The sequence below is a fragment of the Thalassophryne amazonica genome, chromosome 5 (genome assembly GCF_902500255.1).
Source record: "Thalassophryne amazonica chromosome 5, fThaAma1.1, whole genome shotgun sequence".
Lineage (NCBI taxonomy): Eukaryota > Metazoa > Chordata > Actinopteri > Batrachoidiformes > Batrachoididae > Thalassophryne > Thalassophryne amazonica.
The window spans coordinates 52,274,178-52,300,789 of NC_047107.1; the positions used below are offsets into that span (position 1 = coordinate 52,274,178).

The 26,612-nt window shown below is 40.1% G+C and overlaps 1 protein-coding gene across 1 annotated transcript in view; it reads right to left on the reverse strand.

The window, feature by feature from the left end:
- Positions 1–16,680, reverse strand: part of pole (polymerase (DNA directed), epsilon) — a 52,570-nt gene extending 35,890 nt beyond the window's left edge. The window contains exons 1-13 of the mRNA XM_034169563.1: positions 16,477–16,680; positions 14,271–14,406; positions 14,115–14,195; positions 13,964–14,008; positions 5,834–5,926; positions 5,328–5,482; positions 5,103–5,247; positions 4,933–5,013; positions 4,717–4,824; positions 700–810; positions 508–593; positions 287–406; positions 8–182 (exon numbers count right to left, since the gene is read on the reverse strand). Coding sequence (XP_034025454.1) covers positions 8–182; positions 287–406; positions 508–593; positions 700–810; positions 4,717–4,824; positions 4,933–5,013; positions 5,103–5,247; positions 5,328–5,482; positions 5,834–5,926; positions 13,964–14,008; positions 14,115–14,195; positions 14,271–14,406; positions 16,477–16,544 — 1,404 coding nt within the window. The 5' untranslated portion in view covers positions 16,545–16,680. The remainder of the gene's footprint in view (positions 1–7; positions 183–286; positions 407–507; positions 594–699; positions 811–4,716; positions 4,825–4,932; positions 5,014–5,102; positions 5,248–5,327; positions 5,483–5,833; positions 5,927–13,963; positions 14,009–14,114; positions 14,196–14,270; positions 14,407–16,476) is intronic.
- Positions 16,681–26,612: the final 9,932 nt, after the last annotated feature.

A 26,612-nucleotide genomic window follows, 5' to 3' on the forward strand; every position in this document is an offset into this window, starting at 1 on the left:
CTCCTTCAAAACAATCAAAAATATTTTTTTCTGTTGTAAAATTCTGTACTTGTGGCTCCTCTGTTGCCATGCGGCACATCTCCTCTGGGTCCAGCTCCACAGGATCATAGCTCAGTTTAGCCTTCGCTGCTGCTTTCAGATTATGGCTTCCCACAGGGAGGTAGCTGTCACGCTTTACCCACCTAACAGGGAAGAGAAACCGGTGAAATAATACGACTGTAGAAAAACTGCAGTCCCATATGCTTAAAAAACAGACTGGTATCTTTTTAATTGTGGCAGAGAAAACCTTAAGCAGTCCATGTGGATGGCCTGACTGGACTTGTACTCTCCCTGGCTGTCCTTTTGGAAACCGATCTCTCTGTACATGCTCAGCCCATGGAGGGCAGCTCGTGCCTCCACAAAAGGCCTTGAAACAATTCAAACCAAAAGGAGGGAAGGTGAGAAAGAAGCATAAAATAAGTGCACACCATGGTACACAATCATTATAAAAGATTGGAAATAGCTCACCAGTCAAAAAAGTCTCCGTTGTAGGTTACAAATATGTTTGGCTTGGTTTCTTGAACATGATCAAACCACCTCTGAATAAGGGCTGCCTGCAGTTGTGTTGAGAGAAAAAAATAAATAAAAAAATAAGATACCCCTATGCTTTATACTGTATTTTATTTGCTACAGCTATGTGCTGTGTACTGTGCAACATACCTCATCATCCTCATTGAAAACAATGAATGGCCCTTCATACTCAGGCTTTGGAGTGAACTCAAAATCCTCAATGTTTTCAGAGACAATCTCTCTGTTTGTTATTAGAAACCCCTTTCAGAGAAAAAAAAAAACTATAATTACTACATAGACCATTTACAGTAAACACATAACACACTGGACTCTTGTCTCAAACTAGAATAAGAATTCTAATTAATTAAATAAATTAAAACTAAACGTTAATCCATTATTTCACATTTTGTTGACATGGTGTTCAGAGTCTGAGGTGAGAGGAGAAAAAAAAAAAAAAAACAAAACTAATTGTGATGACTAATGCTGAGAGCTGATTAATGCCATATAACATACTTTGTGAAAATGAAATCTTGGTACATTTCAATTATTAACACACTCTAATGTGAGCCATCAAAAGAGCTCCATATTTATTTCAGACTTACATGTTCAGTTTCAGTATACCCCCCCCCCCCCACCCCCCACCCAGATTGAACCGAACTAAACCCATTTCCTCTACAGAAAATTCACTTTTGGATATTAAGAGCCAATTTTTATAAGAATCAGGCAATTTACATGGAGCTGTGATAGTGACCAACTCAGATTTTGCTCAAACAAACTGGATGCATCCACCACCAAACAAGCAAATACCAAAAATTTTGGCCAAATTCCATATGGTGACCTCACACTCACACTCAGAATGGCCTTAAACTGAAATATGGTGAACAGGAAAGATTTGGACGGCTCTTACATGAAATGCATTCAATCCCCCAAAGTACTTTTGTGATTTAAATATTATAGGACGACAGTTCTTCAAAATAATCACTAATCTGGGTTGAGGGATTGAACGCGTTGACAATATGGAGCGCTTCAAGTTGACAAATTTTCAGAAATGCTCATATTTGTGAAGAATATTACTCAATACGTTTTTAATCCCCCAGCAAGATTTTTATTGTATTAGAAAGGACAAGACTTAAAACAACAAAAAAAACAGTGGGGGATTGTATGCATTGGCCACCAGGCGGCCCCAAAGTGGTCAAATTTGTGTTTTTCATACAACTTTGGCGCCCCCTGGTGGCCAACGCGTTTAATGAATAATCATAAACTGCATTTCTGTTGAGGCTAATCCTTCTTTTATACACATCAATTGGAAAATCTTTGGGAGACTTGCCAGTTTTTGATTTAAAAAAAAAAAGCTTTTTATTGGCATGGGAATCGGATATTTTACACATGGTGACGCGAGCATTATTGGCCCTACATGAAGAAGATAAAATGGTGAGAAGCAGTCTTGAAAGCTTTCTTTTCTGCCTAGGCCTAGCAAAATAGCCCAGATAGTGGTGCCATCTATTGTTGGCTATGATAACTGCTTAATTCATTCTTGAAACAATACAAAGGTGCTTGTCTTAGGAAGCCATTTTACTGCTTGGCTTCTAGCTGTAATTTCCTATATAATAACCTCAACCTATAATAACCTCAACATTGTAGATGCACATTGTGAGCTTATTGAGACACCCCCCACTAAAGATGTTTCAATGGATATTAACACAATACATGTTAATCTTCTAAAAAATGCAAAGTTTCTGATTATTCATTAAACGCCTTGGCCACCAGAGGGCGTACAATCCCCCACTGATTTTTTTGTTGTTTTAAAGAGGGCAAGTCTTGCCCTTTCTAATACAATAAAAATCTTGCTGGGGGATTAAACGCGTATTGAGTAATAGCCTTCATAAATATGAGTATTTCTGGAAATTCACCAACTTGAAGCGCCCCTATAGTCAATGCGTTCAATCCCCCAACCCAAATTAGTGATTATTTTTAAGAACTGTCCACCATAATACTTAGATCACAAAATTTTTGGTGTATGTTCATTTGGTGGAGGGTGCATCCAGTTATCAAAGTTTGAGCAAAATCTGAGTTGGTCACTATCACAGCCTGCCTGACTCTAAAAATTGGCTCTTAACAGGGATAATGTTCAGTCTAATTAAAGCCATGCTGCAGCACGACTTTTAACAGGGGCCTGGAAACGAGATCAAATAACCCCAATTCTTCCATCTTTGTAAGAATTCAAAGTTAATTCCTGTGAATTTTAGAATTGATTTTAAAATTTAATCGTTTGTTTTTAAGGCTCTGAATGGAATGGCCCCTCAATACATTACTGACCTCCTCCAAACTTACTCTCCAGCACGTGCTGAGGTCTAAGGGCCATTTCCAGCTCGTGGTGCTTAAGCCCCTTTCACACTGGGGGTGCTCCCGTTGCTCCCAGTTGTGCCGTGTGTCATTATGACGGCGTTGCGTGGAAGCAACTCAGTGCCGAGACGATGCAGCTCAGCGACACAACAGCGTGAGGGGTGCAAAGGAGGAAGCAAGTCGGGCGCCGAAAAATTAAACCTGTTTAATTTTTTTGCCGTCCTGTGCTCGACGCAGAAAGGAAATGGTTCCAGCGCAAGTCGGGGCAAAGAGGCGTAATTCGGGGCAAAGAGGCGTTACCCGGCGTGACTCTGAGCCAATTTATGATTCCTGCTGTGTTCCATTGTTCCCGCAGTATAAATCACACAGGATTGTTTTTATACCGTGTGCTTAATGCAATAAAAACTACATGCTGAAGTAAAATAATGCAGACTAATAGCCAGAAATATCCAGTAAAAAAGTCCGGACATCTCTAGTCCACTCATGGACGTTCGTTCACGCGCGCACATGTGAACAATTAAAAGAAAAAAAAAAGTCTGGCTGCAGGCATTAGTTCCTTGTTCTCTGATCAAACTCTCACATCACAGTTAAAAAAAGGACATACGTCCTGAGACAGGACATGTCAACATCAAGTAGAACTCCAGACATCTCCACATTTGCTTAAGGACGGTTCGTGCACGTGCGCATCTCGCAGTCAACGGAGGAAAGATAAACTATAACAACAGCAGCCCTGCAGCTCAACACAACAAGTAGAAGAGAAGTCAGAGTGCACAGTCTGTATGCAGCCAAACTGTGCACTCTGACTTCTCTGTGCAGAGAACCTGCAGGCTGCGTTCTCACCACCTCTCTGCCCCCTGCTGTGCGCACCTGACGCAGACATTCCTGCGTCGTCATGACGCCACAGGGAGTAACCCCGGTGTGAAAGGGGCTTAAGACGAGACTTAAAACCAGGGGGGGCAGGGCTTTCTCTGTGGCTGGTCCCAGACTCTGGAACGCTCTGCCCCTCCACGTTTGAACAGACCACACAGTGGAGTGTTTTAGGTCTTGTCTGAAGACCCACTTTTATCCTCTGGTTTGTAACACCGCATGAGTTGTGTGGTCCTCTGTTTTATTGTTTGGTTTTTACTGTTTTTTTTTTTATCCAGGTTGGTTTTATCTTTTGTATGCTGTATTTATTTCTGTTGATTTTATTAGTTTTTTTTTAATCATTGCATGTTTTATTTTTATTTGACTTACTATTGGAGCCTAATCTATGTGCAGCACTTTGGAAATGTCTTTGTTAAATGTGCTATATATAGTGGATTGGATTCTACTGAAAACCAACTTGTGTTTTTTAGGTCTTGGTCAGTCTAAAAATCCAAAAGTCTTGGTCTTGACTCACATTTGACCATTTAACGTCTTTGTCTCAACTCAGACTTGATACAGGAGGCCTTGTCCTCATCCCTAGGCAGACACTTCTTGCAGCAACTGAACTTTTTTTAACTGAAGATGTCACTTGGATACCTGGTGAAATGTCTTGAAGATGAACAACAGGTCCAGTTGGAGTAGAGTGAATGTCTAGACATGAGGGGCAACAGAGAAATTTTTGCACCTGAAAGAAAAAGTAGGGCGTGGTTCTCTACCTTATGCATTCTGAGAAACCAACATTTCTCGAGAATGTGTGGAATTTTGACACCCTGGATGCAATGTTGAGAAATGTTGGTCCGTATCAACATAAAGTCTAGTATAAAGATTGGCCTGCTCTAAATCCAAAGATCCTGTAGTTATAGTAGTTATGTAGTAGTTGTACTTATACCACTGAGTAGTAAAGGCATTGAAACACACCTGTCCATCAATCATGTAGGAGATCATCATAATCTGATCAGTCTCTGCATCAGGGAATTTGAGTGGAAGTTTGGTGGTCTCAATATCAAAAGCTAAAACAACAGGGTCCTAACAAAAAGAGAAAGCAAGAGAGAGAAACCGTACATTATATTGGAGTTTTATGATTCATGATAAATCTGAATGGATGCAGTGACAGAATGAACAAAAGCCTCGTACTGGTCGCTCCACAAGATCGTCTCTCCTCACAATCTCTGGTGGGTACGCGCTGCTTCTGTATCGAACATTGTACCAGTGAGCCTGCCAAACAAAAATGATATTTAGAAAAGAGAACAAGTACCATCTTAAAGATTTGCAGGCCTATTGTGACGATGGAAATCCATCATTACCACGTGGATCTTGAGATCGATGGATAATCGCACGTGGTAGGGCACGTCATACTCTCTCATGTCCACAATATTGTCTAGCTGGTCTGAAATATTCTTTAGTGTCCTGTCTTTGTCTTCCGATGTCACATTTCCACCTGATAAGGCACTGCATAACCAATACGAGGTGTCAGTGGGCCCACTTAAAACAATTGTCCTTTTACCACCTTTAAAAACAACATAATGTACCTTGACAACATAGAAGTGTAGGTGTCATTAGACTGCTCCTTCTCTCTGTTCTTCCGAACTGCCGGAGCAATCTCACGTTTGACCTTGATGAGGTCATCTACGGTGTTAAATGACAGCTTGATGTAAGTTCTCTTAAGTCCAACCAGATGGTTCGGCTGGTGAGAAGAGAACAGCATCAGCAGCAGCAGACTAACTTTCACTTGGTGAACAGTACTTTGTGCAACACTATGGCTATTGTGTTAAATCTTGCAATTTACATTTAGACCCTTACTTTTGTTACAGACAGTAGCATAAAACAAAAGCACTTTAAAAGGACACTCCTTTAAACTTTAAAAACATTCACCATGTGTGCATGTCTATATTTTATATTTTGCACAAAGCAAAAAGTGTCATGTGGCAAAAAGCTAAAATGCAGCTTTAAAAAAAGAGAACAAAACAAACCACACTTATGACTTATTTAGTGCTGTTAAAAAAAAAAAAAGAAAAGAAAAAGGTAATAATCTCACCAAGTCTAGGTCTTCTTTTGGGAAAATCTCAAGCTTTGATACTTTTCCTTGAAACTTTTTGGACAAGAATGAGATGACGTCTCTCTCACAGTTCTAGAACCAAAGCAAATTAATAATACGACTGTATGAACAGCATTATATAAAGTTAAAAACAGCAAGCATACGACAGGACAAATTTATGTTTGTACCATAACTACCATAACTAAAGACACCTACCATAACTAAAGACACCTAGAAGTCGGAAAAATATAAATGAAATAAAGAATGGTTGAATAAACCAGCTGGAGATGAGATCCAGATAACTTTTGAATCAGACTGACAAAACACTGACATATGTAGCCTCCTGTTTTAATCCCATACAAAGCTAGTACTCGTGGCTGTCCATCAGGTTTCATCCAGGGCTGGTTAAAACACACACACACGCACGCACACACACTTTGTAATAAAAAGCCATGATTTTTTTTTTTTCTTATTTAAACCGACTTTTTTTTTTTTTCCTCCCAGTACAAGTACTTTAAAGCTGTGTCAGAGGCAGTGATTTCAGTGATTCTCACCCAGAGGGAATTCTCAATCTCGGTCACAACAGTTTTTGTTTGTCAGCAGTATCTGTTAAAAGGACATGAAAGGATTTCACAGAAATCTTGTGTTTGTTAATAAAGAACTAGTTAGATTTTGCTGCAGATCTGTATCTTGCCCTCAGCCTTTGATAAGTGATCCTTTCAAAAGGAAGGTGAAAAATCAGTATTAAGTATAATCAATCAGATATCAAGGCAAGCATTTAGGTGATGTTACTGTTCCACTCTCACTTTTACTTTTGTTTTCATAGCACATTTGGACAGATATAATGTTTTTGATGCTATGAGACATTTGTGTGCAGTTAGTGCTTATTGTCAATATCAATGCACTCCAGTCCAGCTTACATTTAAATTTTTTTTAATTATTTTTTTCCCTATGTTTTGGCTATATCAGTCGTTTTTTGCAAGATGATCCTGGAATATAAATATAATATACTTCTGTTTGTATGTGCCTGACACGAGTCATGCTTCCCTCTTTTTTTTTTTTTTTTTGAGGTGCTATTGTTTTTTGTTTGTTTCTTTTTTGAAGGCTGGAGCACTTTTGTCGGTTTACTTGTTAATTTTTTTCTTTGTAACTTGGAAGTTGAGGTTTTTGAGAAGTTTTTTTTATGGAGCTTGCTGCTGTTCGGGTTAGCAGCTGTCTTGGGGGGGGATTTGTCACTTCCAGTATCTTTTTGCTAATTGCTAGAATAGAGTGCTGGTCACTCAGTTCACTGTCCCACTCACCAGGTCTTTGCTACTGGTCTAGGTTACCTTTCTTTAATTGTGTAATATGACTAATAATCTTAATCTAACGAGCTGGAATGTTAAAGGCTTAAACCATCCTGTCAAAAGAAAGAAGGTTTTCTCCCATCTCAAACACCTTAGGACCGAGATAGCCTTTTTGCAAGAGACCCATGTTCGTAGCTCAGATTCCAGTCGATTACTGTCACATTGGTCGGGTCAGGGCTTTCACTCGTGTTTTGAGGCTAGGGCCCGAGGGGTTTCAATACTTAGTCATAACGTTTCATAACGTAATCTCTGATAAATACGGACGCTATGTTATTGTTTTAGGTAAACTATACAATACGTTGGTGGCTTTGGTAAATGTGTATGCCCCAAATTCGGACGACGCGGATTTTTTCAAATGGTTATTTTCTCTGCTGCTGGATTTAACTACTCAGTCTTATCTTAGGGGGGGGATTTTAACTGTTGGTTGGATCCTGTCTTGGACAGGTCCTCTCTCAATCCCAGCACAGCCAGTCGGTCAGCCAATCTTATTTGTAATTTCCTTTCTGAGTTTGGTGTTCGTGATATTTGGTGCTTATTGCATCCTACTAACAGGGAATACTCATTCTTCTCACAGGTCCATCACTCATACACTAGAATCGATTATTTTTTTGTAGATAGTCAACTTCTCTCATTGGTTCACTCTTATGAATACCAGCCAATTGTAATCTTCAATCATGATCCTCTCACATTATCTATGTCTTTTTCTGGTCTTACTCCTGGAAACAGACAGTGGCGATTCAATTCCACACTTTTATCTGATGCAAATTTCATTAAGTTTGTTGAAAAAGAAATAGCCTTTTTCATTGATACGAATGCCACTCCAGAAATGTCTTATCTTATTGTGTGGGATGCACTTAAAGCCTACCTGCGCGGACAAATCATTTCCAACAGTGCTCGGATGAAACGTGAAGCAAACAAGGAACGGAATGAGCTAATTCACCAAACTGGGCTTATTGATAGGCAATATGCTCAAAATAAATGCCCAGATCTACACAAGCAACGAGTAGAGCTAAAGACCAGATATGATTTGCTCTCTACACACCATACTGAACGACTCCTTATGAGAAATAAAGCCACTTTCTATACATATGGTGAAAAGACAGACAAATTATTGGCAAACCAACTTAAAGGCTTCAGAGCAAAACAGGCCATTTCTGAAATACAACTGGACTCTGGTCAAATGACAACTGATCCTTTGAAAATTAAATGCCTTCAGCCTAAACTTTACACTTCTGAGACAAATACAGACCCCAACGTAATTTCTGATTTCCTCAACGGTCTTGATATCCCAACTCTTTCTGCAGAATCTATGAACCAGATAGAAGGTTCTATAACACAGGAAGAAATTGCTAAGGCCATCATGTCAATGCAATCAAACAAGTGTCCTGGTCCAGATGGTTTCCCGATAGAATTTTTTAAATAAATTTTCCTCGCTCCTCTCACCGCTGCTTCAGTTAGTATTTGCCGAGTCTAGTAAATTACATCACTTACCTCAAACTTTTACTCAGGCCTGTATTACGTTAATTGCAAAGAAAGACAAGGATCCAACTAACTGTGCATCGTACAGGCCAATCTCACTTCTGAACACAGATGCCAAAGTCTTGGCAAAAGTCTTGGCCCGTAGGTTGGATACAGTTCTCCCTACTGTCATATCTGGTGACCAGACTGGCTTCATTAAAAGCCAGCAGGCATATTTTAACATTAGGCGACTCTTTGATATTATTTACTCTGCTCCTGAAGTTAGGCCTGAATGCGTGATTGTTGTTGATGCAGAAAAAGCATTTGACCGGATTGAATGGCCTTACCTATTTGCTGTGCTGGAGAGATTTGGCTTGGGTCCTGCTTTTAGGCTACGGATTAAATTACTTAATTCCGAACCCTCGGCAGTTATCCGTTCAAACTTACAAATATCCAACCCTTTCAACTTGTTCCGTGGAACACGCCAGCGATGCCCCTTGAGCCCTTTGCTTTTCAATTTAGCGATAGAGCCTCTTGCTATAGCTCTTCGTAGCAGTACGGACATATGTGGGGTTTGGAGAGGAGGTGTGGAGCATAGGGTCTCCCTATATGTGGATGATCTCCTGCTGTACATCTCTAATCCAAATGAATCCCTTCCAAAGTGTTTAGCGCTGCTTAACCATTTTGGTAGCTTTTCGGGCTATAAGTTGAATATTAGTAAGAGTGTGCTTTTTCCTATTAATGAAGCAGCATGAGCCGTAGATTTGACCAATCTCAGTTTTAAAGTTGAATGCACCAAATTTACCTATCTTGGAGTCACAGTCACTAGAAAGTTTAAAGATTTATTTAAAGAAAACTTTGCTGATTTATTAAGGATCAAACAAATATTATCACAGTGGTCACCCTTGTCAATATCTTTAATTGGACGGGTAAACTCTATTAAAATGGTTATTTTGCCCAAATTCATACATTCACCTTCTACCGCTTAGTCCAATTAAGGGTCGCGGGGGGCTGGAGCCCATCCCAGCAGTCATAGGGCGCAAGGCAGGGTACACCAAGGACAGGACACCAGTCTGTCGCAGGGCTATTTTGCCCAAATTGTTATACCTTTTTCAAACTTTGCCAATTTTTATTCCTGCCTCATTCTTCCAGCAGCTGGATTCTATTATCTCCTCATATATATGGCAGGGTAAATGACTTTGACTAAATAAAATACACCTTCAAAAAACTAAGCTACAAGGAGGCCTCGCTTTGCCACATTTCCGTTTCTATTACTGGGCGTCTAACCTGAGAAATCTTTTACATTGGTGCTTTTATTATGACCAACCAGCCTGCCCTAATTGGGTTACACTGGAGATATGTCCATGTAATAATATCTTCCCTTTAGCTGTCGTCAACTCTGCTTTGCCTCCACGTTCCACTTTTATTGCATCTTTCAAAAACTCTGTCGTTAAACACTCACTAAAGATATGGGCTCAGTTTAGAAAGCAATTTGGTCTTTGTAGTTTCTCAGTTTGGAGCCCTATTGCTGTTAATAATTTTTTTAAGCCATCCATCATGGATTCAGGCTTCCAACGTTGGCATCGAAATGGTATCATACGTTTCAGGGATCTATTGATGGATGGGACTGTAGCATCATTTGCTCAGATTAAAGAGAAATTCAATCTTATAACTCTGACTTCTTTCATTATCTTCAGGCACGTCACTTTCTCACTTCCCAATTGCCCAATTTTACATCTACTAAAGAGACCGAAACAATGGACAGAATTATGTAATTAAACCCGTTAAAGAAAGGTCTCATTTCTAGGCTATATAATTTAATGCTGGATCTAAAAACCCCATTACAAGATAAATCCAAGATGGCTTGGGAAAAAGATACGAGGTCTATTAGAAAAGTATCCGACCTTATTATTTTTTTCAAAAACCATATGGATTTGAATCACGTGTGATTACATCAGACATGCTTGAACCCTCGTGGGCATGCGAGAGTTTTTTCACGCCTGTCGGTTACGTTATTCGCCTGTGGGCAGTCTTTGAGTGAGGAGTGGCCCACCTTCTCATCGTTTTTTCATTGTTTAGGAATGGCTCAGAGACTGCTGCTTTCTTTGATCAAAATTTTTTCAAAACTGTAAGGCACAACTGAGTGGACACCATTCGATAAATTCAGCTGGTTTTCGGTAAAAATTTTAACGGCTGATGTGAGATTTTGGTCTGGTAGTGTCACCGTAAGGACGGCCCACGGCGCCTGACGGCGATCTGCGCTTCGAGGCGGCGTCATCTCGCTGTTTCAAATTGAAAACTTCCACATTTCAGGCTCTGTTGACCCAGTAAGTCGTCAGAGAACAGAGAACTTTCAGAAGAAGTCGGCATGAGGAGTTTATTCGGACATTCCATTGTTAACGGACATTTTGTAATGAAAGAACGTGCGGGCAGAGTCGCATGTCGGACCGGACCCAACCGCAGGGGGTCGCGACAGGAAAAACACCTCCGTTGGAAACCTTAACGGGCAAGTTGGAACATGCCCAAGCTGTTAAACAATTTCTCAGTTACTCACTTGTTGAAAGCCATCAAAAGCCGCCTGAATTTTACAAATGGTTTTCAACACGGAGGTGTTTTTCCTGTCGCGGTGCACACAGATTTGCCGAGTCGTCACAGAAACGACTCGGCGAATTTGCGCGCACGTCTTTCATTAAAAAATGTCCTTAAACAGTGGAATGTCCGCATAAAGTCCTCATGCCGGCCTCTTCTGAATCTTCTCTGTTCTCTCATGACGTCCTGGGTGAATTAAGCCTTAAATTAGGATGTTTTCAGGTCGAAACAGGCTGACGACGGCGCCTGGAAGCGCTGCAGGACGTCCCGCTCCGTGGGAAGTCCTTACACCGACAGAAACACCCCATAATCTCTCATCAGCCGTTAAACTTTTCACCGAAAACCAGCTTAATTTCTCGAATAGTGTCCACTCGGATATTCCTCACAGGTCCAGAAAAAATTTTGATAAAGCAACGCGCGCCGTCTCGAGCAGCGTGTGAAACAAAGGAATTCAGCCGAGAGGACGGGACATCTCACTCAAGGCCTGCCCACAGGGAAATGACATCACCGACACGCGTGAAAAAACTCACGCATGCGCACAAGGGTTCAAGCATGATTGGTGTAATCGCACGTCATTCAAATCCATATAGTTTTTTTAAAAAATAAAAAGGTAGGATAGTTTTCTAAGAGACCTCGTATTGACCTTCCCATATCTAAGGATGCATGGGTCTCTGCTCTAGGGCTGGTTAGCTCATCCTCGCTTTGTACACGGCACCAGTTGATCCAGTTTAAGGTGGTACATCGGGCCCATTTCTCAAGGGCTAAGCTGGCTTCTATGTACCCGACGCTCAGCCCATTATGTATCAGATGTAATCTTGCAGAGGCCTCGCTTAGCCATATGTTCTTTTCATGCATTAGTTTGAGTAATTTTTGGAAGGAAATATTTGAAACATTATCTCATGTATTCAACACCAAACTGGAACCTAACCCCCTAGCAGCTATTTTTGGGGTACTTGAGGACAAACTACATTTAAGTAAGGTTAAAAAACATTCTATCACCTTCTCTTTACTCATAGCACGACGTGCAATCCTACTCAGATGGAAAGACGCCTCCCCCCATCTCACTTACAGTGGTTGCAAGATATAATGTCTTGTTTGAAACTTGAAAAAATTAGGTATTCGCTCAGTCTCCGGATACTTTTGACAAAATATGGGGTCCTTTTTTGAGAACATTTCCAGCTCTCTGGCAGATTTGACTTGTAGGGACGGACGATACTTGGGATATTACACAAGGCAGGTCCTATGGTGGAGGGATGGTACAGTACTGGAAGTGATAGGTTGGAATTTGGAGTAGGGATTGCTTTTTGTTTTGTTTGTATATATATATATATATATATATATATATATATATATATATATATATATATATATATATAAATAAAACAGTTGATATAGATCTGTCTGGGCAACTTTTTATTTTGGTTTGACAAATTTATTCTGTATTACATTGGTGTGCCCTGTTCTGTTTTGTATGCGTAATTTCAATAAAATATTTTGAGAAAAAAAAAAAAAAAGACTTTTATTGATTTAAACTGACCTTTTCCATTTTTATTTATCCCACTTTTCTAAATGAGACTATACAAATAACATCATTAGTTATAATCTCTATTGACATGTTAAAACATAAAGGTGCACATACAACATGTAGAAGGTTATGCCATGTTAAATATAATGACTACAACTAAAATGTCTCATTATCTGAATGGAATTCAAATGTTATTGTTCAATACTTGAAAGCATTTTAGTCCTATTTGTTAGTTATTTAGCCATATGCAACTTTCAGGCTGCCTTTCCAGTCCATTACTGTTTCGCCACATTTCCTAACAAAAAAAAAGGAACTTAAGTGTTATGCGTTTATATTTCAGAATTTATTGTTCAATGAACTGTAGCAAATTACTAGCTTTCCTGTCTTTTTTTGTCTCAAACTTGTCCTCAATGACCCATATGTGAGTTTTAGAGTACTGAATTGTCTTTCTAGTCCACCACTGTTGGCAACAGCTGAAACTAGTAGGTTTGCCACAGTGCAGAGGCTTTCATTAACGCCAAAAAAACCTCCCCGCTGTCCACCAAACAAAAGTACAAACATTCCGATGCAGACGTTCTGTGTCATATGGGGCAGATTTAGCAATGCAGAGAGTGATATCAGTATCAGTCTCTGGACTCAGTGACTTAATGAATGTAACTCCCTCTAAAAAAAAAAAAAAAAAAAAAAAAAAAAATAATAATAATTTTTGATGATCTTCTTGATTTTTTACAGTGATTTAAATCATACCAGCCCTGGTTTCATCAAAACATTCATAATTATTTTAGGAACAAAACTGTTCACACCAACCCATGACCCGATCCCGGATAAGCGGTTGAGATGAATTATTCATAGCTACACAGTAAGAATGGATGTTCTCAAAAAAGCAGCAGTAAACACCGACCCACAGCATACAATTTTGAAATCATCCAAGATGTTAATCACATCTACTTAATTTGATGTATGTAATTAGTCATGAGTCATCTTGGTAACAAAGTTAATCAAAGATACACAATGATGAAAGCATCACCAGTCTGACTAGTATGCTGTGCTTAAAAAGGGGACAACATGAAAACTCAACTATATTTAACTGCAAATGTTTGCACATACATTCTGAGCCCTCTCTCTTTTTTGTAATAAATCAAAACCCAAACATGTTCACTTTACACAGTATATGTATAATCACAGCATGAACTAACACCCAGGGCAACTTACCTTTTTAGTGGCTACATAAAAATAAGGCTTGAAGGGGAGGGCCACCTGTAGACAGAATAAATATCAGTAGGAAGATTTTAATAAGAGTGTAAAAAGCCTGGACAGGACACTGGAAGACACATTATTAAACTATCCACAGTCAGCAACACACCTTGAACCTGCTTCCATCCTCCTGAATAAAATAATAGTCAACGGCGCTGATCATCCTCTTGTCCTCATCCAGGATCTCAGTCTGATAGCAAGAGAGTTTCATATTTAAGCTTCTTTTTAGGTACAAAGTCAAAGGTAGAGGAGGCTAAGAACCTACAGGGTGCATGTTAATCAGCCAGCCTGTTTTCTCGCCAGGCTCCTTCATCCTCTCGAAGCCAAAGCGAAAGTCCATCTCGTCTGTGAGCTGGCTGCGTTCCAGCCTCTTGAGGGCCGATACGGAAGATCCATCATCCCTGTTTAATTCGTACATAATCATTCAGCATGTCTATTCATTTTGCCTTTTATAGATGCTTCAACATAGAAAGCATACACAGCTACAAAGATCAACATTAATAAACAGCAAATGAACATGAACACAGTTTCAAAAACTGTTTCACAAAAAGGTAAAGGAAAAAATTGCAAAGATAACAAGAGCAATCAGAGATTTCTGACATCCAACAAGCGGGATCCAGATCACCTCCAAAATTTGATGGAGTCTTCCATGCCCTAACCTTAACCCTAACCCTATCTGTGGTGCAAATTTGGTAAGAATCCATGCAGTAGTTTTGACATAATGATTTTATTTTGCCCTTGGTGGATATAAAAATAAAGTTAAAAAGTAAAAAGGTAAGTACGACTGCCACAAGTCAGAAACTTCATTTAACAATACGTAAATTAATAAAAAAAATAATAATAAAAAAATAAAAATAAAAATCAATAACTTAGGGGTTGACAAAGGTACACCCGCACAAAAATAAACATATTTCTTGGCTTTCTGTTTTCAGTGCATATCTGTGAAAAACATTAAAAAATGTTTTAAAAAGCTGTCTTGTTAAATGCAAGAAAACACATCATGTGTGAAATGATGAACAAGTTTGAACTAAAATTTTAGATTTTTAACTAACCTGACAAATAAGGGGTTAAGTCTATTTGTATCGTGAAATTCTATTTTTAAGTAATGGCTCTCTCATTGGTCAATATCAGTCACCTGATCATGAAGCTACGTACTTGTACATGTATTTGCTATTGATACGTAGATTCCTAAATTACATTAAGCACAACTAACCATAACAAGGTTGTGCTACGTACAAATAGAATATGGAATTATGAATATGGCTACGTACGAATAACCACTTCCGACAGGAAAAGGCATTCATTTTATGGAAATTGCTATTTGCAAGTGAGCCTTGTGGATCATTTCCCATCTGCTGTTTGCAAAGCAAAACCCTGGTGGCCAGACTGGGAACTTTGAATTGCTTATACCCAGTATTAATAAAGATGCTTAACTAGTAATTTGGCTGGTTATCATGCTATAAACAGAACAACATGTACAAGTGAGTTTGCAAGTAATTCAATGAATAAATGAATGTTAAACAAAACATTTATTAAATGACTTAATGAACAGTTGAATGGGAATGCAAGTAAATTTAAAAGAAAATCCTCATTGATCTTTGCTGAATGCCTTCCGCTCTGTTTTAAGAGATCGCAAATAGAATTATTTTGCATAATGCCCATGTCTTTAAATTCTAATCTGTTTTTTCTCACTTCATTACAACTCACAATGACCAAGATAATTATTATTATTATTATATCTGCAACTATTAACATAATAAATAGTCAAGTAAAATGTTTCTCATTAACAATAATTAATGTGAATAAATGCTCCTCCACTTTCTGTACATTCTTCTGTGCACTAAACCTATGTGTGTGTGTATATATATATATATATATATATATATATATATATATATATATATATATATATATATATAATATAATGACCAGAATTCAAGTATTGCACCATCCACCATTGTGTTTTTTATGGACATTTTTACTTTGAAGACACTAACAAAATCACAGAGGCCAACTCTGAATACATTAAAGTTTTACTGTCAGCCACAGCTGACAGCTTTCGTCATGATGCAGCTGTTTTTTCATAAAGGACACCATTTACATAAGAAACAACAACTAAATCGAAGGGAACACCCATGAATACATATGTTTTGACTATTAAATAATTAGAATCAGCCAAGAAATAAGAGTTTAAAGACTATTTAAATGTCGGTAATGAGATCGTATCAGCCCCTCAACATCACTGCCTGATTTGTGTACAGCTGTCGTTCCCAATCTTGCCACCAGGGCACTTTAGTCACAGGCTGCCTGATTTATTCCTGTTTGTATGCCTCGTAGTTTAGCTTCTTTTGCGTAACAAACGTTAACTCAACGGAATTAAAGGGACGTGTAATCAATATATGCTGAAAACAAACAAATGCAGTTTGTTCGTGGTTTTAAAAAAAATAACTGAATACAAAAAAACATCCTACTGGTTTTCCTGCTCTGCGCCACTTGGTCCTCGGTCCGCTTTGTACCGTCCGCTGTTTTGAAGCACCATCTTCTACGACAAAAATAACACGGTCATATAAATTAGTTTCTGTTGTTTAACAATCCAAATTAAACGACATAAAACGGAGCTGTGCCACTTAAACTATCCGTCTTCTTGCTGTTGAGTTGACAAACCGCTTATTTTCGCGCCTTCCTGTAGTTCTCGCGAGAACAACACAGTGGGAACGTAAAACAAAGATCTTCTATGATAGGATGAATCACTCCTCAGTAAAAATTAATTGCTAAATAAAACATTGGCGAAACTGAAAAAAATGTGTCAGAAAGCACATTGATGATACAACAGCGTGTGCACAGTCAAAATAGCTGTAGTAAAGCAGTAATGCTTTCTTCACAAACAGACACATCCTACCAAATCTGTTTTAAACCCATAGTGGGAGCATGGTAAAATTAAGTCTAATAGTTTTGGTTGGGTAGGAAACAGACTTGTAAACTAGGCTTGTCTTCCCCAAGTACAACCCCTGGCAAAAAGTATGGAATCACCGGCCTCGGAGGATGTTCATTCAGTTGTTTAATTTTGTAGAAAAAAAGCAGATCACAGACACATAAACACACATAAAACTAAAGTCAGTGGCTTTAAGAAACACTATAAGAAATCAGGAAAAAAAATTGTGGCAGTCAGTAACGGTTACTTTTTTAGACCAAGCAGAGGGGAAAAAATGTGGAATCACTCAATTCTGAGGAAAAAAATTATGGAATCATGAAAAACAAAAGAACGCTCCAACACATCACTAGTATTTTGTTGCACCACCTCTGGCTTTTATAACAGCTTGCAGTCTCTGAGGCATGGACTTAATGAGTGACAAACAGTACAATCATCATCAATCTGGCTCCAACTTTCTCTGATTGCTGTTGCCAGATCAGCTTTGCAGGTTGGAGCCTTGTCATGGACCATTTTCTTCAACTTCCACCAAAGATTTTCAATTGGATTAAGATCCGGACTATTTGCAGGCCATGACATTGACCCTATGTGTCTTTTTGCAAGGAATGTTTTCACAGTTTTTGCTCTATGGCAAGATGCATTATCATCTTGAAAAATGATTTCATCATCCCCAAACATCCTTTCAATTGATGGGATAAGAAAAGTGTCCAAAACATCAACGTAAACTTGTGCATTTATTGATGATGTAATGACAGCCATCTCCCCAGTGCCTTTACCTGACATGTAGCCCCATATCATCAATGACTGTGGAAATTTACATGTTCTCTTCAGGCAGTCATCTTTATAAATCTCATTGGAACGGCACCAAACAAAAGTTCCAGCATCATCACCTTGCCCAATGCAGATTCGAGATTCATCACTGAATATGACTTTCATCCAGTCATCCACACTGTTATGTGTCGGACGCAGCCCGGGGAACCGACCAGCGTTTGAAGGACCCAGTATAAAATAAGCAGAGCACGGTACAAAGGATAACAGAGTTTAATGAACATAACAGTGATGTGAAAAAATATAAAAGTGCGCGGTCTGGCGTGGTGGTTTTGCGGTGCGCTCCCAGCAGCGCCAACGGTCCGGAGCCAGAACCTATTCAGACCCAAGGACCCTGCCGACACCCCCCAGGTGGCCGCGACAAACCGAGTCTGTGAAAGAAGGAATCATTATGTGAGTCCACACTCAACACACAGAGAGAACGCTCAAAGGTGCACAAACAGCAAACACTTCCTGGCTTAATTACTAATCAGCTTCCCACCCTGCAGGCATGGAACATCCAGTTCACAAAACTCCACTGCAGTGGAAGCTGATTACACGACCAACATACAGCTCAATATAATAAGGTGTGAGGGACACCACATTTACTGACTGTATAAATGTTAGTCACAAAATCTAACGTACCTCAGGAAGTGTGCTGACGAGCGTGAGACCTCACCCCCTCCTCTTTCACAGACCATGCATCAAACCTGGACCTTCTCTGCATCCACTGATGATGAGATGGCTCCCGAGACGACGATCTCACCCGTCTGGTCACAAGGTCGAGTCTCTGGCAAATACACACTGTGTACTCCAGTCTTAAATGCCACCATGTTCCAATCCATTGTAGATGCACCACAGCTGTGAGTCCTGACGAGCCGCAGGTGATCAGCCTCAGGTGATCAGGGTGAGGTCCTGATAAACTCAGCTACACAGCCACTCAGTCCCAAATGCAAGCCACCTGGAAGGAAAAACAAAAGACAGGACAGAAAACAGAAACAAAAGGCAGCCAGGCCCCCCCAGCCACACAACACACAGTCCACGATTGCTTTTCCTTAGCCCATTGTAACCTTGTTTTTTTCTGTTTAGGTGTTAATGATGGCTTTCGTTTAGCTTTTCTGTATGTAAATCCCATTTCCTTTAGGCGGTTTCTTACAGTTCGGTCACAGACGTTGACTCCAGTTTCCTCCCATTCATTCCTCATTTGTTTTGTTGTGCATTTTCGATTTTTGAGACATACTGCTTTAAGTTTTCTGTCTTGACGCTTTGATGTCTTCCTTGGTCTACCAGTATGTTTGCCTTTAACAACCTTCCATGTTGTTTGTATTTGGTCCAGAGTTTAGACACAGCTGACTGTGAACAACCAACATCTTTTGCAACATTGCGTGATGATTTACCCTCTTTTAAGAGTTTGATGATCCTCTCCTTTGTTTCAATTGACATCTCTCATGTTGGAGCCATGATTCATGTCAGTCCACTTGGTGCAACAGCTCTCCAAGGTGTGATTACTCCTTTTTAGATGCAGACTAATGAGCAGATCTGATTTGATGCAGGTGTTAGTTTTGGGGATGAAAATTTACAGGGTGATTCCATAATTTATTCCTCAGAATTGAGTGAGTCCATATTTTTTTTCCCTCTGCTTGGTCTAAAAAAGTAACCGTTACTGGCTGCCACAATTATTTTTCCTGATTTCTTATAGTGTTTCATAAAGCCAGAAAGTTGCCATTTGAAATGACTTTAGTTTTGTGTCATGTATGTGATCTGCTTTTTTTCTACAAAATTAAACAACTGAATGAACATCCTCCGAGGCCGGTGATTCCGTAATTTTTGCCAGGGGTTGTAGACTTTGAGATGGAGAAACCTGGAGAAACGTTTAAAGTAAAGTAATAAGTATGGTTGGATGGATGGTCAGCGGTACGTTAATATGAAATATACGGATATGATTCAAGGAAAAACAGGAGCAGTGGCTTATATTCCCCAGTTTTATAAGTCAGTTTATAAAAAGACTGTCAGATCATTCGGCTGTGTTTTCTGTGAAACTGCCTGCACTTTTGCTCACACTGTGGTGGGTAGAGGAGGTGAAGTTCAGTCACCATCTGTTCAGATTCAGTGCCAGCAATACTCAACATTTCAAATGCCAAATCTGTTCATAGGCCAGATCTGATTGCCATTTAATTCTTCAGAGCTGATTTAAACTACAACAACAGAATATTTCAGTATGTTTCATGTGGGTTCCATCTCATTCTGAAATTGAGGCCAATGAAGCAGTAGATCAGCTGGCCGGTTTTTACATAAAATTCAGGGACAGGTTGTATCAAGGAGACAGGGGAGATCGAGTCGCAGGGAAGAAGTAATCACACACAGTAAAATCAGCAGTGTTAAATTAACACTGTCAGTGTTAGTTTTACACTGCTGATTCTACTGTGCATGACCAGGTCACACAGGGTTAAATCACACTCTCAACATCATTGGAAAACATGAAACCCGTAAGTATTTCAAGTATTTTAAGTATTTGAGATGCAGCAGAAGGGAGACTGTAGAGCACGTGTTACTGGAGTTCCAAACACATAACAGACAGAGAATATGTCAATTAGACAATGTTAGAACATGAGGACATACCAGTTTAACACTCGAGGGATTACTTTCTTTTTCTACACTTACAAGACCAGCTTGGAGGCATGTATTTGCATATTTAACACCCAGAAGGCCAAGGTCTGGTCAAATGACCAATCTACCTCTAAAGTCCACGGATAGTCAAATGACTCCAAGATCCCCTGTGGAGAGCTACTTCTGTTATGTAAACAAGGAAGTCTCAGAACACCTCAGGAGAGGGGCTGACTTGGCTAGCCACATTCTTGTGTTTGCATATTTGCTGTCTGTGTGCCTGCTTAGCTGAAAGGGCTGCTGATTTGTGCTTTAGGTGGATAAATAACTTTACCCTGGGGGAGAGATGAAATTTTGTTTTCTGAATTGTATTGAAATGTACCAAAAAACACACCAAAAGAAAACTTCCTTGGGGAGAGATGAAATTTTGTTTTCTGGATTTTATTGAAATGTACCAAAATGTACCAAAAAACACACCAGAAAACCAAAATATATACAATAGGTACAGGTTACAGTCACTCACAATGACTAACAGTCCCCACACTGTTATTATGTCATTACGTCCACATGATGACAGCAAGCAGACACACATGCATCACAGTGGGCAGTTGTTAGTCCATGTCTATCCAAACACAGTACATGTTGTCCAGCTGGGACATCCAGAACGACAGATCTTTCAGCCGCTGTGGTGCACAAATAGTTGTAGCAATAGGTGTACTAGGCAGCTGTAATTTTACACGTTTTGCACACATGACTCCTGCTTCATACGCAGCCCTTTCAGCTAAGCAGGCAAGTGACTCCAAGATCCCCTGTGGAGAGCTACTTCTGTTATGTAAACAAGGAAGTCTCAGAACACACAGACAGCAAATATGCAAACACAAGAATGTGGCTAGCCAAGTCAGCTAGCCAGGGTCATTTGACTCTCCGTGGGCTTTACAGGTAGAAGAGAAAAGCTTGGACCTCCGAGTGGGGAAAAGGGTTATTCAACAGAATATGGCAGTGTAATTTCCCCCACCCTTTTTTCTTCCTCTCCTCCCTTAGCTCAGCATTTCCTTATTAATATATAACTAGCTTGTTGATTTTTAAAGGGTGGTAATACATTATGCAAAGATTCTATAATGATTTTAACTGAAAGTTCAGGAAAATAAAATGATAAAGTTTTGTGAATAATTGTACTTATTATTTGGTACATTTCATTGATGTCAGGGCAGCGCGGCGGATTAGTGGTTAGCATTGTTGCCTCACAGCAAGAAGGTCATGGGATCGATTCCCACCCGTGACCTTTCTGTGTGGAGTTTGCATGTTCTCCTCGTGTTTGTGTGGGTTTCCTCTGGGTGCTCCGGCTTCCTCCCACATCCAAAGACATGTAGGTTAGATGGATTGGAAGCTTTAAATTGTCTGTAGGTGTGCGTGCATGTGTGAATATGTCTGTCTGTCTAAATGTGGCCCTGCTACAGACTGCCATCCTGTCCAGGGTGTACCCTGCTCCGCACCCTATAACTACTGGGATAGGTTCCAGCCCCCCGTGACCTTTAATTGGAGGAAACAGTTGAAGGGTGAGTGAGTGAGTTGATGTCATGTTTTACAACGGCAAGGTTGAGATATTTCCTTGGTTCAGAGCTTGTCTGGTTACCAGGGACTGATTAATGGTGATATCAATGTCCATTGTTCATTATTGTTACCTAATGTCCCCAATTTCTCCAAAAATATTAGTCCTATCAACTTTGTTTTTGCAGCATTCATCCTTGACCCAAAATACATAAGCATACCAAACAGCAAATGTCAGCTCTCCCCAGTTTCTCTGTGATCAAAGTCATACACACACACGCACGCATAGTTGCATACACGTGCACAGAGGCCACTTGGCTTTTAATATACAGATACGTCAGACTGTATTAATGCTCCACACCCAAACAGTTGGTGGCATGGCGGCAATGAATGCACCTTGTCAGTTTGCAAATTACCAATAAACTTTACAAAAGAGGAAGAAGCAGAAGAAGAAGAAATGCTTTCTGAAAAGTGGTTGCTGCAATTACAGGTTAATTTGATGCCTTTGATTGTATTTAGAGAATCAGTGCCTTCCCAGTCTGGGAAGACAGGAAAACTGCAATCTCCAGGGACAAATCCACCCCAATCTAGTCAAAAATACTTCACATACACATATGTGTGTGTGTGTGTGTGTGGATTTAATCACGTGTCTTAAAAGTCACTAGTGTCACATAACATGATGCCAATGGGCTAATGTTAGCATGAAAACTTGCTACCATGACATGAAGAACCTAGTTTTGGCAACAGCATTTCCTGTATATTCGTTTTGTTAATTGTTCTGTAATTTATGTCTGTAGCATGGCCCAAGCAGAGGGTCACACCTTTGAGTCTGGTCTGCTTGAGGTTTCTAGAGGGAGTTTTTCCTTACCACTGCTGCTCTGGGTGTTAGTAAGGTTAGACCCTACTTGTGTGAAGCGTCTTGTGGCAACTCTGTTGTGATTTGGCACTATATAAATGAAAACAAATGGAAATTAAATTGAAACAGTTTGAAACTTAGTATCACATAATGCGATGCTAACAGGCGTCACAATATGATGCTACCAGACTCAGCGTGAGAACTTACTAGCGTCACATAATGTAATGCTAACTAACTAACGTCAACATGATCTGAGTACATTCCATTGGGATTAATAATGTGCTAAAAAATCCTTAGAATTCTGCTGGAAAAAAGTCATACTGTACTGCCTGAAAAAAAAGTGTGGTTTTTAGTTTTTCACCAGACAGACTAACTAGCATCACAGACACGGTTTGGACCTTAGAGAATTAAGATAGAAATTCTTTTTAAATAACTAGATGGAAATAAATTGAATATTAACTTGAAATATAACTGAGTTTGAAATATTATAAGTGTTTTGGAGAAATGTTATTGCCGTTTCAATTAAATGTTGTAAATAGCTGTAACTGAATAAAAGAGATCATCGTTCTAAGGATAAAACCACAGTTGTCAATGTAACTAGTTAGTCATTTTCTATATAAACAATCTTCGAGATCCGTCCTTCCTAGGAGGAGCTTTAACTCCTTTGCCACAACCATAGAGGTGAATAAGAAGTAGAGGAGACAGGAGTTAATTTTCACAATATTTGTATCCGCCATCTTGGAATAGGAATAATTCGTGACCTACTGCCGTACTGACAGCAACACCAAGATTCACAACTCAGTCAGTCACTGTCTTTCAGAAAAAAAATTATGGGGCCATTAAGTACCAATAATATTTTCAAATGCAACTATGTTTCAGTTATTGAATGGCTTCTCAAATAAATTATTCTGTTGATTAGAGGCCACAAGACAGAGTTAAGTCCATTTCTTCTCCACTAAAACTGGTGATAAAGTAAGTAATTGATGCTGTTTCAAGACAAAGATCTGTTCATTTTGGAAATGAGGTACTATATTCCACCAACAAACACATCTGGCAGGTGTTGCTGTTACATTATGTCCATATCAACCAGGGCCTGATCAAGCATCAGATCTTTAGGGGGGCTCACCCCCTAACTTCAGGGCAAAATACATGCATTGCCTGCAAAAATGTTTCATTGCCATAACACTTGTCAGCAGATGCATTATGAAGTGCTCTCAAATCTCCTGGTATGTACACTCAACAAAAATATAAATGCAACACTTTTGGTTTTGCTCCCATTTTGTATGAGATGAACTCAAAGATCTAAAATTTTTTCCACATACACAATATCACCATTTCCCTCAAATATTGTTCACAAACCAGTCTAAATCTGTGATAGTGAGCACTTCTCCTTTGCTGAGATAATCGAGCCCACCTCACAGGTGTGCCATATCAAGATGCTGATTAGACATCATGATTAGTGCACAGGTGTGCCTTAGACTGCCCACAATAAAAGACCACTCTGAAAGGTGCAGTTTTATCACACAGCACAATATCACAGATGTCGCAAGATTTGAGGGAGCGTGCAATTGGCTTGCTGACAGCAGGAATGTCAACCAGAGCTGTTGCTCGTGTATTGAATGCTCATTTCTCTACCATAAGCCGTCTCCAAAGACGTTTCAGAGAATTTGGCAGTACATCCAACCAGCCTCACAACCGCAGACCACGTGTAACCACACCAGCCCAGGACCTCCACATCCAGCATGTTCACCTCCAAGATCGTCTGAGACCAGCCACTCGGACAGCTGCTGAAACAATCGGTTTGCACAACCAAAGAATTTCTGCACAAACTGTCAGAAACCGTCTCAGGGAAGCTCATCTGCATGCTCGTCATCCTCATCGGGGTCTCGACCTGACTCCAGTTCGTCGTCGTAACCGACTTGAGTGGGCAAATGCTCACATTCGCTGACGTTTGGCACGTTGGAGAGGTGTTCTCTTCACGGATGAATCCCGGTTCACACTGTTCAGGGCAGATGGCAGACAGCGTGTGTGGCGTCGTGTGGGTGAGCGGTTTTCTGATGTCAGTGTTGTGGATCGAGTGGCCCATAGTGGCGGTGGGTTATGGTATGGGCAGGCGTCTGTTATGGACGAAGAACACAGGTGCATTTTATTGATGGCATTTTGAATGCACAGAGATACCGTGACGAGATCCTGAGGCCCATTGTTGTGCCATACATCCAAGAACATCACCTCATGTTGCAGCAGGATAATGCACGGCCCCATGTTGCAAGGATCTGTACACAATTCTTGGAAGCTGAAAATGTCCCAGTTCTTGCATGGCCGGCATACTCACCCGACATGTCACCCATTGAGCATGCTTGGGATGCTCTGGACTGGCGTATACAACAGCGTGTACCAGTTCCTGCCAATATCCAGCAACTTCGCACAGCCATTGAAGAGGAGTGGACCAACATTCCACAGGCCACAATCGACAACCTGATCAACTCTATGCGAAGGAGATGTGTTGCACTGCATGAGGCAAATGGTGGTCACACCAGATACTGACTGGTATCCCCCCCAATAAAACAAAACTGCACTTTTCAGAGTGGCCTTTTATTGTGGGCAGTCTAAGGCACACCTGTGCACTAATCATGGTGTCTAATCAGCATCTTGATATGGCACACCTGTGAGGTGGGATGGATTATCTCAGCAAAAGAGAAGTGCTCACTATCACAGATTTACACTGGTTTGTGAACAATATTTGAGGGAAATGGTGATATTGTGTATGTGGAAAAAATGTTAGATCTTTGAGTTCATCTCATACAAAATGGGAGCAAAACCAAAAGTGTTGTGTTTATATTTTTGTTGAGTGTAGTTGTGTGGACTTCAGACTTGATAAAGCACAGTGGACAAACACCAGCAGAAGCAACTTGGATTCTGGGCCTTTCCACTCTTCCTGACACTCTGAGACCTTAAATTTCCAAATGAAATGCAAAATTTACTTTCAACTGAAAAGAGGACTTTGGACTATTGAGCAGTGGTCTAGTTCTTCTTCTCCTTAGGCCAGGTAAAATGCTTCTGACACTGACTCTGGTGCAAGAGTGGCTTGACACTGGGAATGCGACACTTGTAGCCCACTTGTTTCCTGGACATGTCTGTGCATGATGGCTATTGAGGCACTGACTCCAGCCTCAGTTCTCACTTCTCAGGCATGAGAAATGAGTCCAGCAGATAATCAGTTACACTGCACTCTATAAAAGGAACTGCTGTCTCAAAGAAAAAAAAAAAAGATATAACAACTTGCATATATTTTAAGTTATTTCAACTTTCAACTGACTTAATGCCACAAGACTTCTGTAGTTAAGTTGAAATAACTTTAGTTAAATTGAAAAGTTTGGTGTCAGTTGCACCAAACTTGTTATGGTGACTGAGGGCACCAAGGGGAGGTGGTGGTCTAGTGATTAAAGCGTTGGGCTTGCGACCAGAGGATCCTCGGTTCAAATCCCACCCTGTCCGGAAAATCACTAAGGGCAAGGTGCTTTATCCCCTAGTTGCTCCTTGGCCACCTTGCTTGGCTGCAGCCTCACATCAGTGTGATTGTAAGGCATTGATGTGTCAAGCGTTTTGAGCATCTGATGCAGATGGAAAAGTGCTATATAAATGCAGTCCATTTACCATTTTACCATTCAGAGGTCACTGAGGCCCTTAGGTTGAAAGTGTACGTGCGCGAACACACACACGGTCAGTCTTATACATTTGATTGCGACCTGCTCACTGGAGCCCTTATTTTCGCAGTTTACGCAGAACTCAGGTCAGGTAGCAAGCATCGTACTTTACTTACTATATAGTAGCAGCTGGCTTTAATTGCAATCTGAATAGGCCAG